We start from the raw sequence: 16,694 nt of genomic DNA, 5'->3' as shown, positions 1-16,694 counted from the left end.
CATCTTTCTTGCCCATGTTATCGAAAGAAAGGGAGAACCGTCTAAGAATGGAAGCTACCAATTACAATGCCTCAATTGTGGTCCTTCCATGGTTTAAAAAATTATTATCAGTAGTTCATCAAGGGGTATTCTCTACTTACTACACCCTTCACTGACTTGCTCAAAAAGAACAAGGCCTAGATGTAGTTTGCAAGGTTATTGTTTTCAAAGGTTTGAAGAGAGCACTTGTGCAAGAGCCCTTGCTTAAGTTGCCCAATCACTTGAAATCTTTTGAGGTAAACACAAATGTCTTTTATTTTGCCATCGGTGGAGCATTGATGCAAGAGAGTTACCCAATCATCTAAGAAAACTGAAAACTAGAGGAGGTGCAGATGCACTATACACGAGAAGTTGTTCCTCGAGCAGACCCACTGGTAAGAATTCTTGGCAAAGTTTGACTTTGCTCTATAATAGAAGGTGAGAAAGACCAATGTTGTTGCTGATGCATTGAGTCGAAAGGCAATACTTGTGGCAACTCAAAAAAAGGTATCTGAAATACAACTAGAGGGCACTCTCCTCAAGCGTGTTTGCAAGGGGATGAGACAAAACTTGACGACACAACACTTGATGGCCTTGGCCAAAATAAGGAAGACACAAAGGTTTTAGCTATGGGATACACTTCTCCTCACTAAAGGGGGACGTGTATTCATGCCAATGTGGAACAACTTTCAAGAGGAGTTCGTAAATGAGTGTCAGGACACATTGTGGCATGACCATGAATAGCAAGGAGTGGATCGTAGTACTCCCCAGAAGCAGCTACCATTGGCCACAAATGTGAGATGATGTAGAGGTCTATGTTAAGTTGTGCCTCATCTGCTAATAAGATAATGGGTTGAACCTGAAGACTATTGGCCTTTAAGAACATCTTCTTGTTTCGAATCTTCCATGGGAAGGCCTCTCCATAGACTTTATTCTGAGTCTCCCAAAAATAGATTACTTTAGTTCTATCTTTGTGATTGTGGATAAGTTTTCAAAATATCCTACTTTCTTCCCAATATCGAAAGAATGTCTGACAGAGAAGGCAGTGGAGTTCATCATAAGAACATAGTGAAGTATTAAATCATGCCGAAAAGCATTGTGAGTGACTGTGATGTCTGCTTTATGGCCAGATGGTTAGGTTTTGATATGAAAGTATTTTGATATCTCAGCTCAAACTTGATGTTTTCCACAAGTTTCCACCCCCAAACAAATTATCAATGAAGCACATCTATGTCTTGTTGGAGTAGTATATGTGGCACATCATCAACACAAACCATAAAAACTGGGTGAAGCTGCTCGATACGGCCTAATTCTACTGCAATTTGTCAAAGAACAAGTTTTCTAGGCATAGTTCGTTTGAGAGAGCCACACGGAAATAACCACTGATGCCACATACTCTTATAGCCCAAGAGAAGGGAATGCACACATTTGCCTTCCAATTTGTTAGAGACTGGTAGGAATAGATAGAGCTCTCTAAGATTTTTTGCATAAGGCTATCAAGAAGATGAAGAAGTGAACTGATAAAGGTTGACAACCTGCCGTGTTTAGGGTTGAGACTAGATCCTTGTGAAGCTATACCCTGATCACATGTGCATCTTTCACAGGCGGCATTGTACCTTGATCCAGAGGTATGAAGAGCCATTTGTTGTGATAAAAAATGTCGAAAAGTTGGCATAGAAGCTATACTTGCTGCCAAACTTCAAATTGTATCTAGTGTTTTTACATATGCAAGTCCTTCTATGCCAATGATGAACATCTAGATAAGCGTCGGCTGCAGGAGGAGCAATCTTGTGAAAAGCACCCATAGGAAAGCGTGTAGCAGACAGACAACTGAGTAGAGTCCTCGACACAAGATCAACTATCTCAGTAGCTGAATAAGTATCTTTGTGAAGTAGGTGGACAAGGAGCAGCGAACATGAGAGTATGCATTTAGGATGAATCAACAGTATCTAGAAGAAGTCAGTGCCTACCTTGAAGTAGTAGGCACAGAAGACGACACATGAATTGCAGGGGGAGCTTGTTTTCCTATGTCTGCGTTTGCATAGTCTTTCTTTTATTTATAGGGTCCATTTGTGTATGTTTGTTCACTTGTAAAAGAGAATCCTACCACCACTCTAAGTGTTATGTTTGGGATTCATTGTTTTAGGGTTCAATATAAAAGACATTGTATGCACCTTTGGGGACCCTTTTAATGAAAGTTGAGTCAATCTCATTGCTTACCCTATCTTGTGATGTATTGTAATTCATAAATGAAGCAACTCATTGCAATTTCTTTTTCATCATTGCTTGTGCACATTGCTCTCTTTATACATTTTTTGTTTTCAAGTTATCTGGGTACTCACTCGCCCTCTTGAGCTTGTAGTGGATTGAATGATTGTCATGCCACACAGGAACAGTTGGCCCGTGACAATAACACTTCTTTCACTTAATCATCAAACACCAAAAAATTCTTACGTTCAAGCTTTCTACTAGTTCATTAAACATACCTTCATTGTAGAACCTTAAGCTATTCCACTTTTTAATAAAAGATTTTTTTTTTTCAAAAAAGTGTAGGTTCCAAAAAGCTCTGCAATCTAATACTATCCAAAACACAAATTTGAGGTAAACATTTAAAGTTATAAAAACCATTCTTTTCTATTCCACAAGAAAGAGTTTTCATTATAAGTGGCCTGAATCGTATTTAACTTGGGACCTATTTGATTCCAATTCATGCACGCCGAAGTTTTAATTTTTCCCTCCAATTTTCGAATAATTTTGTTTTATTTGTTTTTCTTGAATATTTTTTAAGTTGCATTTGGATGACACTATAAGAAAACCACTGTCTTATGGAAGTTAGATTTTGGAAAAAACCAAAATTTTATGTAAAATTGGATTTTTTTGTAAACTCAATTCCAACCGCTACTAAACACACCTTACCACACCGTCTGGAGGCAAAACATCAACAGAAACGGCCACTAACCGACCTTTATATTACTCGACTAATTTTTCCCATGGAAAATTATGCATAAGGAATTACGTTTTCCCATGGAAAAAATTGCATAAGGAATGCTTTCCCATGGGGAAAAACAGTCGGAAACCGTGGGAGGGCTTTTTAAGGGGGTCGGGGAACCAACTGGTGGTGGTTTTGTGCTTTTCAGGTCCGACATCCACGAGCCGCTCCAGAGGGCCGAAAAGAAAAATCTCCCTCTAGGGCTTTTCTCTTTTATCTCCCTTTCAGTCTCTGTCTCTTGCTATTCGCTCCTACCCTCAATGGCGGATTCCACGACGGAAGCAGCAGCACCGGCGCCGGCGGAGGAGATCGCTCGGGACGCCGACCCTTCCTCTCCCTCGGCCGATCCTTCCGACGGTGCCGATGGGCCCACAGCCGACGAGGACGCTGCGCCAACGGAGGCTGCCACCGCCAACACCACTACGACGGTGGCGGAGAAGAGGTGGCCCTCGTGGCCCGGCGACAGTGTCTTCCGCCTCATCGTTCCCGTGAGCAAGGTGGGAAGCATCATCGGTCGCAAAGGCGAGCTCATCAAGAAGATGTGCGAGGACTCCAGAGCTCGTATTCGCATCCTTGAAGGCCCCCTCGGCTCCTCCGACCGCATTGTCAGTTTTCTCTCTCTCTCTCTCTCTATAACTCTCTCTGTTATGCTTGCCTTGTTTCATTTTCCTCTGTCCTTTTCATGCCTTCCGTCTTTGTGTTTCGGTGGGGGAACAACGATTTCTTTTTTCAAATAAGTATCTTGCAGCGGTCTCTGTTGATCCCATTTCTCCGAACACATGGGGTTTTTTTGAGTGACACCCACTTTGTCCAGAAAAGCTGCCTAACTTGGCGTTCGAGGAAGCCTGTTAAATAGGCTTGTTGAATATTGGCGGCGTAATAACCCTTGAGACCACACCCGCAGCTGCTGAGTAGCAGACGTCAAATTTCAACTGCTCAATATTTCCAGCATGGCCCCTGCGCGCAGTGTATGGTCTAGCAAAACGATTGAACCCCATGAGTCTATATCATGGACTTTGCAGATTCACATGAAAGAATTTTAATTCCATGCATAGAGTATGTTAGTATCGCTGGATATTCCAACGAGTCTCACTGCCGGAAGCTTAAACAAACTAATGCAATTGGAAACCTAAGCATTTGATGGTTTATGTAGAACAGTTTTACAGAGTTGGGGGATGCTTTCCGCTTATGTCACTGTGATTGTCTTTTTCCAACTCAGTGAATCTCTTATTAGAAGATTAGGGAAATTGTAGCCTGTACTTGTAGGTAGCTAGATTAGATATTACACTAACAAATAGTCTTGCTTTCTAGAATCTTATACTAGTGGAATGGGCAAGTTGGAGTAAAGGAAGATCAATGCATCTTTTCTAACAAGAATGTTTTCTTGCTAAGACATGCACGCCAGAAACCTCTGCGGTTTACCAGACAGCAACACTGTGGAGTACAATTTCGTCAATTGTATGGCTAATCTGTTTGTTGCATCTACATGTTTTGTATTTTCATGTATCTCTATTTGTTTTTTTAATCTTTTGTTGCCTCGTTCTTTATCTAAAAGCATTATCATTCAAGTTGCAGTGGAAATGAAGAAGCTGATGAGCCTTCAAAAAGATAAATTGGATCAACTAATTTACTAATAAAAATATGCTAGGGTGTGCTTATAAAACCAGTAAGAAGGAATCTTTTAGGAAGCGTTTGGCAGCACCAGGATTAAAATTCTGGGATTTTGTTCCCAGGTTTTTAATCATGGAATCAGCTGAATAGGGATTTGCATCCCCATCCCAGCAAAAGCTTGTGTGTGATTCATTGGAATTTTAATCCCAGGATTCCATTCTGGTGTTTGTTGATAACTTGGAAAAAAATATGGACCATTGGAACAGACGCTAGAGGCCCTAGCGCAGGCTAATTTTTATGGACAGCTTTTCTCATTCGGAGATTTTGCAATTCCAAACTGATGTTTCCAATCTCTAGAGTGTTGACACCTTTTTTTCCAAATTTGTTAACCAAATCTGTGGATTCGTTGGTTTTATCATTCTATTTGATCCATCCATAGTCAGCATATCTGATTGTAGGAACAAAGGAATCCTGAGTTATAGTTAAGCCAGTAAACTTAGATTATGTTCATTTGCACATCTACTTTTTCCGGGGGATTTTCATTTAAGTTACTTGCATGTATCATAGTGAGTGCCATCTCAACAATCACAGAACACCAATACAACAATACAACACTAAGAAAAAAACATGTCTACAGCTGAACAACAATATATACATAACAAACATGACAGATTTGTGAGAGGGCCAATTCCAGCACTGTCTTTGCTTCAAATACATGAAAAACCACACTAAAACCATCTTAAACCTACATACGAACTGAACACAGCGAAAATGAAAACAAAACCAATGTACCATTCAAAATCAACACAAAAAGGTAACGTTGCTTCCCATTCCTCTTCTGCTCAAGCAACACAATGCAGCCAGAGGAGGTGCAAATGGAACACCACCACCATATTTCTCTTGCTTCCCATGGCTCTTCTTAGCTTGATGAGGCACAAATGGCACCCCATCACCATGCAGCCAGAGTGTTCCCATTCCACTTATGCTCCCCCACCACCATATAGCAAGAGAGATAAATTAAAGAGATTAAACACAGTGGAATAATGTTAGAAAGGGGAAAAATGCCTGTGTGTGTATAAGATATTAAACCCACCGATAGTTGCCACCTCCCTAAGGCGACTGCCGGTAGTTGAGCCTCAAGCGACCAAAAGAGAGAGAGAGAGACGAATACCTGATGCGTTCTTCTTACAAGCCATTGTAGGATGCTGCCATTTACTGGTGAATTTTCCTTTTGAGCAGCTGAAGAGGGCTGATGCAATGCAGCTGCAGTGAAGAGATGGAGGAGAGAGAGAGAGAGAGAGAGAGAGAGAGAGATGCACAGAAGCCCTAATGGGAAAAATAATCTTCCATGCATTTTGATCGCAGCCCTTCCTGGGGGGGGGGGGGGTGTGTGAAAATCCATGGAAGGGAATCCCACATTTGCCTATGAAATCTGGGTTTCCGTTCCTTTGCTTTTTGGAATTCCAGGTTTTTTCTAAAACTTGGATTGTGATCCCACTTGAACGATGGAATCTGGGCTCGACAACATGCCCTTATAGATATGCTGCTGTTGTTGGCTGTCTCCTCAAATGTGCCTCTTGTAAATATGAGGTATGCATGAGTGTGAGAGAATTGCAAGCAAGGGGATGTGAAAGTCCATGGAAAGGAATCCCGGATTTGCCTATGAAATCTGGGATCCCGTTCCTTTGTTTGTTGACGTTCCATATTTTTTCTAAAACGTGGATTATGATCCTACTTGAACAATGGAATCTGGGCTCGACAAACACACCATTATAGATAATCAATGTTGCTCTTGTTGACTGTTTACTCAAATATGCCTCTTGTAAATAGGAGGTATGCATGAGTGTGGGAGACTTGCAAGCAATATATCATGTTCAATACTCAACAATGTGGGATCCTACACTATAAGAGTTTAATCATGTTTGTGAAGGCAAGAAAACAAATTTGAATTGGTGGAAGATAAAGTTGAGGTTCACCTTTGTGGTTATTTAATCAATGGCATCAAGCTTGGCCAACTACTTCGGCACTGAGGGTTTGGTGGAATGTTAGGATACATTTTACAAGTAGGAAAATGATAGGAAAAACAGGGTTCAGAGAAGTGAAAACTTTTCTCATTTTCCCAACTGAGAATGAAAGGTTTCCTAGAAAAGAAGAATCTGGGTAGTTCTTTGGTTTCCTAGAAAAGAAGAATCCGAGTAGTTCTTTTTTCTACAAGATGAGATGGAAGAGAGTTGCCTAGCAGAAGAAATATTTATTGCTTTACTCTTTTCTCTAATAGAATCCTAGCCCTAGATGGTTTGCTGGAAAAAGTGTTGTCTTCAGCTTAGTGAATTAAAAAGCTTGTGAACATTATGTTCCGTGGGCATTTCATCATGTTTATACTTTATACTTGAAACTTTTCGGCAGGCCTCTCTTAGGTTTCCAAGGTCATTGGCTGCTTGATGGTTTTGCAACAACAAGCTAATTTCTGACCCATGTTTGCTTGGTGAAGTTGTTTTAGATGGCAATGGAAATTTGTGATGGTTTATTTTTATTTAAGCAGAAAGTTCACATTTTCCTATGCTCCCTTTGTTATTCTGGTCGATCATCGAGCATTGATTGCCGTTTAACAATCTATTTGTGCATTCAGGTCCTGGTATATGGAAAGGAAGAGCCAGATGCTAAAATGTCTCCTGCTATGGATGCTGCTCTACGAGTTTTCAAGCGTGTTACTGGACTTACAGATGGTGAAGGTGATGGTACGAGTTCAGTAGCATCACTGCCTTGTTCATTTCGTATGTTGATTGCTTCGTCGCAAGCTATTAGTTTGATAGGAAAGCAGGGCACTTTAATAAAGTCCATACAAGAGAACAGTGGTGCCCACATGCGTGTTTTATCTGCAGGTATGTGTACGTTTTTTTTTCTGTTTTTTGTTTTCCTGACCTTAATGGCTGTTTATGTCTGTACTGATTCACTTTAATGATCCTTTGTGTTTCTTACCGATCCATTAGAAGGTCAGTTATCTTAGGAGTGGGTTTGCAATGATTTGTTCATTGTTCAACATTTCGGTGCTGCACTTCATCTGATGTCCACAGTCCATGTTGTGTGTGTGTCCGTGTCTTTTCATGTTTCCAGATTTATCTTCCCAAGGATAAATAGTGAAAATCTTAGAGATGGGTTGGGGCCTTGGATAAACTTTTTAAGTCTATATCATGATTTCTAAGGATTTTTTATCCCAAGTTTTGGAGGGAAATTTGCCAGATATGGATAGGAGGCATGCTTTTGGCCAAAATGTTGATGAATGCTAACAGAAGCTTTATGCATTATACTTCTGGACCTCTGGTTATTGTTATATTTTGATCGTAGGCTTGTAGTTCAAGAGAACCTGGACGACTGACCAGGTTATGTTTTCTGGCCAACCAAGTCATCTCAGCTGTTGGTTCAGTTTGCACATGTATACTTTGTAATTTCAGTTTTATAAGTTATGAAAATTCATATTACTACATACATATAGGTACTTGACAAGGCCAGTTCCTTTATTTATGCGTGAAGTTTTCCACACGTGGACACTAATATAGACCATGTACATGATGTCATTAGTTGCTTTTTAGATTTCTAATGGCATATTTTTGAATCTTTATCACTTTGCTAATAACACCGTTTCACATCGAAGCCTTCATAATGATACTTTGCATTTGTTATGTATGCAGTAAATTGGTCATAGCTGATTTTGATGCTTGATCATGCTTTCTTACCCTGCTGGATTTGCCACTAACTTCATTGCATATAAATCTTGTAAGACTAGAGTGAGATGTATCCTTATATTTCATTTTTTTTTCTTCGAAAGCTGTAAGTTCAAAGATGTCAATTTTGTCTAAGCCACACACAATCTGAATAAAAGTAGGTTGACATGAGGCATGTTTTCCCATTCATCCAGAACTCAAGAATGCCATAAAAAATTATTTTGTCTCCATTTGACTTGTAAAGATTGAACTTGTTGTGTTACTGAAAGTATGGAGCTCACAATAGCAGAGGAGAGAAACCATCTGAATCGAGTTTGATGATAATTACATGTTTTGGAATGGAGTATGTTGCTTTCTTCCCTCTTTTTGGGTCATGTTGATGCCTTGTTATTGTCCTATGTCATAGCAAGTGCAGATTTTCATCAGTACCTGCGCTAAGCAGACCATCTTGTGTAGAAGTTAATCTTTTGATCAAATATTGTTTATTTTCCACGATTCATGTCATCGACAAGAAACTTGTTATGTGATTCTTGGATGTTTTTCAGCAAAGTTGTCTAACCTCAGTAAAATCTTGCAAATTCAAGAATCAAAGGGTTAGAAACATGTAAAAACAATATAAAGAATTATGAAATTAAGACTTTTTTACCAATTTTGTTCACTAACATATTGATAAAGAATCAAACTAGGTTTTAAAGTTTCAAAATAATCAAATAATAAAATCATACCATACAAATACATCAAAAATCTTTTTTTTATAAAAAACAGAATATTATCTTGTGAAATATTTCTTTAGTTATTCAAGATCTTCCTGTTAATGATGTTTCATGTTTCATATTCTTTTGGCAATAAAAACAAAATATTTTCAAATATATAGCTGCATTGTGACTGTGGTTAGAAAATGGATGCACATGTCATGTTGACTGTGGTATTTCATAAACTGCCATTCTCTGTTAGTTACAACCATCCATGTTCTTTCATATTGAAAAACCTGGAGATCAGGTTGTATCTGAAGTTTACGCTACAAATTTCCCTAGGTTTGCCCATTTGTATTTGTGGCTAAATACTAACTGTTGTATTTAGTAGTCTGTTTGAAGTTTATAAAAATAAGCTTTCAAATTAATTGCTTATGGTGTCTATGATGTCATAACAGAGGAGACTCCATCTTATGCTACATCAGATGAGAGAGTTCTTGACATACAAGGAGAAACCATGCAGGTCTATAAAGCCCTGGAAGCATCTGTTGGACATCTTCGCAAATTTTTGGTTGACCGTAGTGTCATCCCTTTGTTTGAGAAAAATGTGAGTCTCATATTTTGTTACATTCATTAATTTGGAAAGCATATGTATACTAATAATTGATGGTTATTTGGTAGTATAATGCACCAAGCACTCATGATCACCTAGTAGACACTTGGGCTGATAAAACACAAGGTGTTCAACATGCAACTGCACAAATTGGAGCAGGAGCAGACTACGCTCTTTCATTGAAGAGGGATTCCTTATATCTTGATCGTGAAAGCCAGTTGGATTCACAGGTTTCACTATCTGGTTTGTCAGCATATGGTCAAGATCCTACACTTGGTGGTCTGCGGTCTTCAACATTAGGACGCACAGCTGCTGCTATGGTTACACAGGTGCTTTTCTCTTCTTATTGCGCTTCTTCTCATCACTGTCTTTCCGAAGTATCCTTGTTTTCCTTTTTTCTTTATCTTTGTTACATTCTGTAAGCTATCTACTCTATCCAAATTGGATGCTCTTATTATTCTGTGAAGTCCAAAGATGCAGGGAAGTGCTCCATATTTTTGTTTTTTCCAAGTCTGAATGGTCTTATACTCTGTTCACATCAAACCTCTATGTGGAGATTGGGGAGAATTGCAGAAGATAGTTGTAGAGAACGGAAATTTATCTTGGGCTTAGTTTGTAGGAAAGTTAAACTCTATGGTCTGTAGTGGTAGGCTTTAAATACCTATACATGACAAAAGTCACGAAACAAATTGTGAATAGAGACTGTAGTCTGCTGTTGAATTTGAATGGAAGAAGGTGCATTGCTAAGTGGACCTGTTTCCAGATTGGAATGCCATTAGATTATGGATCATCTAGGTATTCTAGACTTCTAGTGATGGAGGCTTTAGTACAGGATCTAAGGTTTGATCTGATAGGCCTAGTTTTGGTAGATTTTCAATCTAAGTCCACCTCTGAACATGATGAAATTTTTGGTAAAAAACCAATGAAAGAAGAGATTGGGAGAGACCTTATTGTAACAAGCATGGATGTACACAGGCCAACCCCAGCTCCAACTTTAGTTAGCATCTTAGTAAGCTTGTCTCCTGGAAAGTTAGAAGAATTGAGCTTCACTTGAGCCAGAGTAAAGCTTTTATCTCTGTGTTTAATCATAGATTTATCTAAGCTTCATTCCCGCTTGTTTTGAGTTAGTTTAGTTCAAGTTAGTTGCTTTTGCTATATATAATTTTAGGTCATACAATATATGAGGTGGTTGAGCAAGTATTCTTGCCTCTTTCCCTGTAATGCAATATAACTTGTATGCTTAGCTGCATACAGATTTAACTGGCTTAGTTAAGCTCGAGTGCTTCATCTTCGGCTTGTTTAAGCGGTCATGCTATAGGTCCTCAGGCTGGCTTAGCCAAGCTTGAATATGCTTACTAATGTGCATTGGCTGGTTGAGACACACTGCTGAACTAGGTGAATATCGATAGGCAGAAGTACAGTTTTGTAGGATCAACTCCATGTTAATGGAATGGGATATCCCTCTCTATGCAACCTTTTGAAGTTCATGTGGCTGCTGTTTTCATGTGGAAATTACCTGCTACTGTTCTCCTTGGAACTGGAGTATACTTTAAGAATTTAAACCTCGGGGCTTTGAGTTCAGCCGGGTACTTTTGACAAAAATTTTGGGTACAGTCACTTGTGTTGATACTTGATAGAAGTGTCTTAAAAAGCAAAATATACCAGATTGCCATTTTCACAATAGGTGTCTGTGTCATCTATACTCCAAGGCTCCAAGTAGTAAGGGTATGGTAACCTTTTGCCTGTCCCTTGTCACTGAAATATACGAGAACGTCTCATGAATCATTGACGTTGAAAGTTCTCCTTCGTCTATGTTTTATTGCATTTTCTGTCAAAATGTAGGGAAATTGTCAGCCTCAATCTACATACGACACTTTATAGTTTATACTATTGGTTGTTGCAAGGTCTTGAGTGTGCATAACAGGGTTGTTCACAAAATGAGAAGTGAATATGGGTAAAATGAATGCTTATAATGGTAATTTTGCATGTTCACATTTTAGGATCTTCTGCTGCCCATGTTCATTGTGACACATAGATTCCAACCCATGGGATGCAGATTACTTTTCATTGGTTAGGAAGTTGACAAGGTCCCAAGTTGCTGCTCTCCCAGGAATGCTGAAAGTTGTCCATCCCTGCTGGGACATTATGTATCTATGGACCTTCACCTGGAACTGATGATCATAAATCATAATAGACAAATATTGAACTTCAGAAAGTTGACCATACCAACACCAATATGTAGTCTATTGCGATGGCCAACATGCAGTTCCATGCGCTTGGTTTCAAAAGAAAGGAAAGGTGAACTGAGCGTAGTCTTTTTCTCCAATTAATGATTCTATTAGCACTATTTTCCCAAAAATAATGGTTCTTGACATGTTCAGAATATGACATGTCCAATTTCACTACCATGTTAATTTGTAAAGATACCAGAATGGCGACCTGTTTTGATTGGGTGCCATATCTATTTTATTAACTGGAGATCATAGCTGTCTTTTTTGCCAAAAAATAACATGCTAATGAAACTGAAATTTCAGAATTTTCTGTTTAAGTTACATAGACATGGCTTCAACCTTCAATGTTTATAGTGATATCATTTTATTTTTATAGCTGCATGAAACATGAACTTCATTTGTTTCCTGCTTTACCTAGTGTTCTGCATTACCAGGTGACACAGACGATGCAGATTCCTCTTTATTATGCCGAGGACATTATTGGTGTGGCAGGAGCAAACATTGCATACATACGTAGTACCAGTGGTGCTATACTTACTGTCCAGGAAAGCAGGGGTATGTCAGATGAGATAACTGTTGAGATTAAAGGTAGTGCTTCCCAGGTTCAGACAGCCCAAACTCTGATTCAAGTAAGTGAGCTTACATATTTTTCTTTCTCTGTTTTCTCACTCTTTGTTTGAGACAGCATACATAATTCCTGCAGAAAATGTCCAAGCACGTTCTGGCACGAATTTATTTATCATACAAAGAGCTGATAAAGAAACAGAAATAGCAGGAAAATTAGAGGACAACCAACTCTTCATAGAGCAAACCAGAATTCATATAATGAACTTTTAACCACCGCAACCTGGTCCTGGAGTATCTATAGATTGAGCAAACTAGAATTTTTAGTCATAGGTAATGAATTTTAATCACTAGAATAAACCTAGTTCTGGGTCACAATCAAACTTAAAGTAAGAGGAGAACACCAGGAGAAGTGTCACTGGAGACAAGCTTCCATACTATTATGAGACAGACCTTGAAATTCACCCAAATGATCTGTAGTTACTGCCACATTGGCAGTGGAAATAACTCATCTACAGAGTGACACCAGTTTCATTTTTCATAAACATGCTTGGCACCATTCTGTCTGTCTAGCTGTCAATGACATGTCAACTACCTGGAGAGCATTATTCAAGACAAAAGGTACAGTGGCTGCTATACCATGCAACTAAGGCGTAGGTCCTGTGAAATGTTATCAGAATCAACTTGAATTGGCCTGAATTCTACAACTCAAGACTGCCATATGTTTTTTCTTTTAGGAATTTTCGTATTTTTAGTTAAATTTATATATTTTCTCAGTTATATTTTCAGAAACGTGGTTCTTCAAATATTTTTTGCTGCTTCACAACCAATTCACCAAGACGGCAGTTTATCTGATTCGAGTGGCAAACTGATGTCACAGAACAGGATCTTGTGGTTACATAACAGCAAAATACAATCTCTAATTTTTAATTACTAATTAGCCTGCACCTATGTCACACGGACACGGCAAAATAGCCCACGTATCCGTGTCGACACGTGGACACGGGGATACGGGTGCGGACACGGCTAGGACATGCCAAAAAATAAGTCATTAATTTTTTTTTTCATTTTATCAAATTTTTATGATGCATCCAATTATTTCCATGAACAATCCTTTCAGATATTCAGTACTTTTGTGATAAAACACATTTTCTAACAAGATTGTAATTAATTTAATGTTTTTTTAATCTTATCATTTTTTAGAATATTTAATGTAGCCGTGTCCGCGTATTCAAAAAATTTGAAAATTGCCGTATCCCCGTATCCACACCCGTATCGCATCCGCACCCGTGTGACATAGGCCTGCACCTGTTGTTACAACCTGCTTAGATGGTAGACATAGCAACAGAGTCAGACTTCAGAAAATTGCACATATGTGTATACTGCATGCCATTCACTTACCCTGCATTAACTACCGATGTTTGTCAAACCTAATGGCATATGCTCCTAGTCTAGACTCAACAACATGATTGTTGATGCCACTTGCTTTTCTCGTGTCCTAGCTTCATTAAAAGAAAAAAAGAAGAAAAAATGAAACGGCTGATGAGCTGAACTATTGAGAAAATACTGAAATAGTGACAAAAATTCCGGTGGAACAGTCAACACTACCAGCTACCATGAACTCTTTCTGAAGCCATCTAAATCTCAGCCGCCCGTGTCCTACCAGCTAATCTCAGATCTTAGGGCACCTGTCCAGTGTATTGTTGATCACTCTGTTCTTTTCTATCAGAAGCTATCTTCTTGGTTCTCTCTGGTTCTTGCAGTTCTCAAACCTTGGACCTTTCATTATACAATCATCAGGTGATACGACAAGGCCAGGTGAGAAGCAATTCTCATCAGTCTATATGTCAAATGAAACCTTCTTTTGCCCCATACATACTGATCCCTCCACAGGTCAGGTCTCTCATGAAAAGCTAACCTTTCTATGCCGTGGTATGCAACCCACTGGGTCATCCTTTCTAAAGTTTGTGTCAGTGGTGAGTGGGAGAGCAGTGAACCTGTGAAAAAAGAAACTTTTGATTATCTTATTGATTTCCTTCTATTGATAATAGCACATTTATCCATGAAACTGGGGAAGTACATGTATCAGAGAATAACAGAGTAGAGAAAATAAGTGGCATCTTAACTTCACTTAGTGCATTCGTTTAAAAACTTGCTACTGAGAAGGTGAAGAATGATATGTTAAGTATGCAAATCAATTATTAGCAAAAAGGTCGGAATAATTTGCGCAGATATTTAATTTGAGATCACTTTTTGTTTACTGCCACTTCAATTTGATACAGGACTTTATGGCTGGTCACAAGGAACCAAGGGTGGGGAGCTTCAGTAAGCTTGATTCTGGTTTAAGGTCTTATTCTCAGTATGGCAACTCATCTTACCCTTCATCATCCTTGCCTTCTCAGTCTCTTGGCGGATACAGGTCATCCGGGGTTGGGTACAGCAGCTATAGGCTTTGAAGGGCACAAACGCTTAGTTTTCAAATTTCTCTGCATTTTCTTATTTGCCATTGCCTCTTCTGTACTAAAACGTTCTTCTACTTGTATGTAAAATGTCAGCTGAGGCGCTTCTACTAGGTACTTTTGCGACCCTTGTGTCACCGAACTGTTAGTCCAAACAAACGTGTTTTATACAGCATTTCTTTTGGTTTGGTAGATGAAGATATGATATTGCATTTGAGATTCTTCCCTTTTCCATTGTATGTTGATCCTTGGGAGGGGGAGTATGTTTTATACAGCTTCTAGTGTTGAATGTTGATCCGGTTAAGTTGTCTAGAATAAGGTCATACATCAGCCGAACGGAACATGTCTAATGACAGTCTTTCCTTGGGTGATCCTTGGGAGGGGACAATTACACTATGCCGTTTTAGTTTCAGGCTTACTGATCTGACTAACCAAGTTAAGAGTCTCACAATCGAAAGATCCTCTCTATAAAATTATTCCTTTGGTTTTGCCTATCGAATTTCGTGTGAAGTAGTATCTTTCTGCACTTGCAAAATCTATCGTCAGTGTCCTGTATCCACTTCTGAAGGTCACGAGTATGGCAGGAAATCGTTCAGTTTATTTAGATTACTAGTTCTTTGTTTTCTCTTGCTGTACCAGCTCTAGCAGTTCTGGAACCCTGGACTTCCCATTACACCATCATCAGCTAACACCACAAGGCCAAGTGTGGACCCCAAACTCTTTTTTCCCTTCTTTCTGTCTTCTTTTCAAACTTCAACCTGGAGACTTAGAGGGCATGTTTGATCATTCTGGATTTTTAACCTATTGGTCTGATGTGGAACTTAAGTGACTTGCTTTTGCTTATATGATAAAAGATCCATGTTAAAATCTATGGTTCATTAAACTAAAGATCTTAGGTTAGACTTAAGATCTACACTTTATATCTTTATTTTACTTCTTTGTATTGAGAAAAAATGGGATTTAATGTTGGAAGTTGATGGTCTGATTACTTTGATCTTAAATCCACGGTTCTCAAACCCTGATCTTAAATCTGAGGCTATCAAATGCCTTCTTACTATTATGCTCTTCCGGAACCTCTCTTTGTTCTCTTGAGAATTATAAAACAAGTCATCATGTGCATCTGAAAAATATGAATGTTTGTGGCCTGTACAATTGTCTTTTAATATCCACGCACTGCTATCTAAGGTCAAACGTGTGCTCTTTATTTTGGTTCATTGGAATTAACGTAGTTACGACAATGTTGGGTACTGCTACCAATGTTGCTATCTGCCTGTATCTTCCCTAGGGATGTAAACCTCCCATATTTTTATTATTGGTTTGAATCTTTTATCGGGTTTTACTTAGCAGATTCTATATGATTAGGTTCGGGTCTGATGTAGACCTTGTTTTCTAAAAGCGAACCTTGATCCTGCTAAGATCTGACATTTATATGTAACCAGGTTGGATTTTTAGCTTGCATCTCAGTTACATATTCAATTTAGATTTGGTTATGATAATGCATAGTAAATCTGAATATTAATAGAATTCAAGTCTCTTTACCGGATTCGGCTAAATGGATTTAAAATCAAAATTAATAAGCAGTGATTTATTTGCATCCGTGAACCTGCTGATGCCCAACTTAACTCCAACATGGCTGATGGGCGATCTGCAAGTGAAAAGAGGCGGGCCAATGTGAATTTTGATTAGTTTTCTCGAAATCGATTTTAGGTAAACTCGCAAAACACCACTAAAAGAACAGGCAACATCTGAAAACACACCTGAAGTTTTTATATTAGTAAAATATACCCAAGTTTTT

The 16,694-nt window shown here is 38.8% G+C and overlaps 1 protein-coding gene across 1 annotated transcript; it reads left to right on the top strand.

The window, feature by feature from the left end:
• Positions 1 to 3,138: 3,138 nt before the first annotated feature.
• Positions 3,139 to 15,131, top strand: LOC116267259 (RNA-binding KH domain-containing protein PEPPER). The gene is made up of 6 exons (XM_031648885.2): positions 3,139 to 3,612; positions 7,248 to 7,500; positions 9,491 to 9,639; positions 9,714 to 9,974; positions 12,311 to 12,505; positions 14,723 to 15,131. Exons 1-6 carry the CDS (start codon positions 3,268 to 3,270, stop codon positions 14,894 to 14,896), a joined length of 1,377 nt encoding a protein of 458 aa, XP_031504745.1. The 5' UTR covers positions 3,139 to 3,267; the 3' UTR covers positions 14,897 to 15,131.
• Positions 15,132 to 16,694: the final 1,563 nt, after the last annotated feature.

Source organism: Nymphaea colorata, chromosome 13, assembly GCF_008831285.2.
Source record: "Nymphaea colorata isolate Beijing-Zhang1983 chromosome 13, ASM883128v2, whole genome shotgun sequence".
NCBI lineage: Eukaryota > Viridiplantae > Streptophyta > Magnoliopsida > Nymphaeales > Nymphaeaceae > Nymphaea > Nymphaea colorata.
This window is presented reverse-complemented; position numbering and strand designations above follow the sequence as displayed.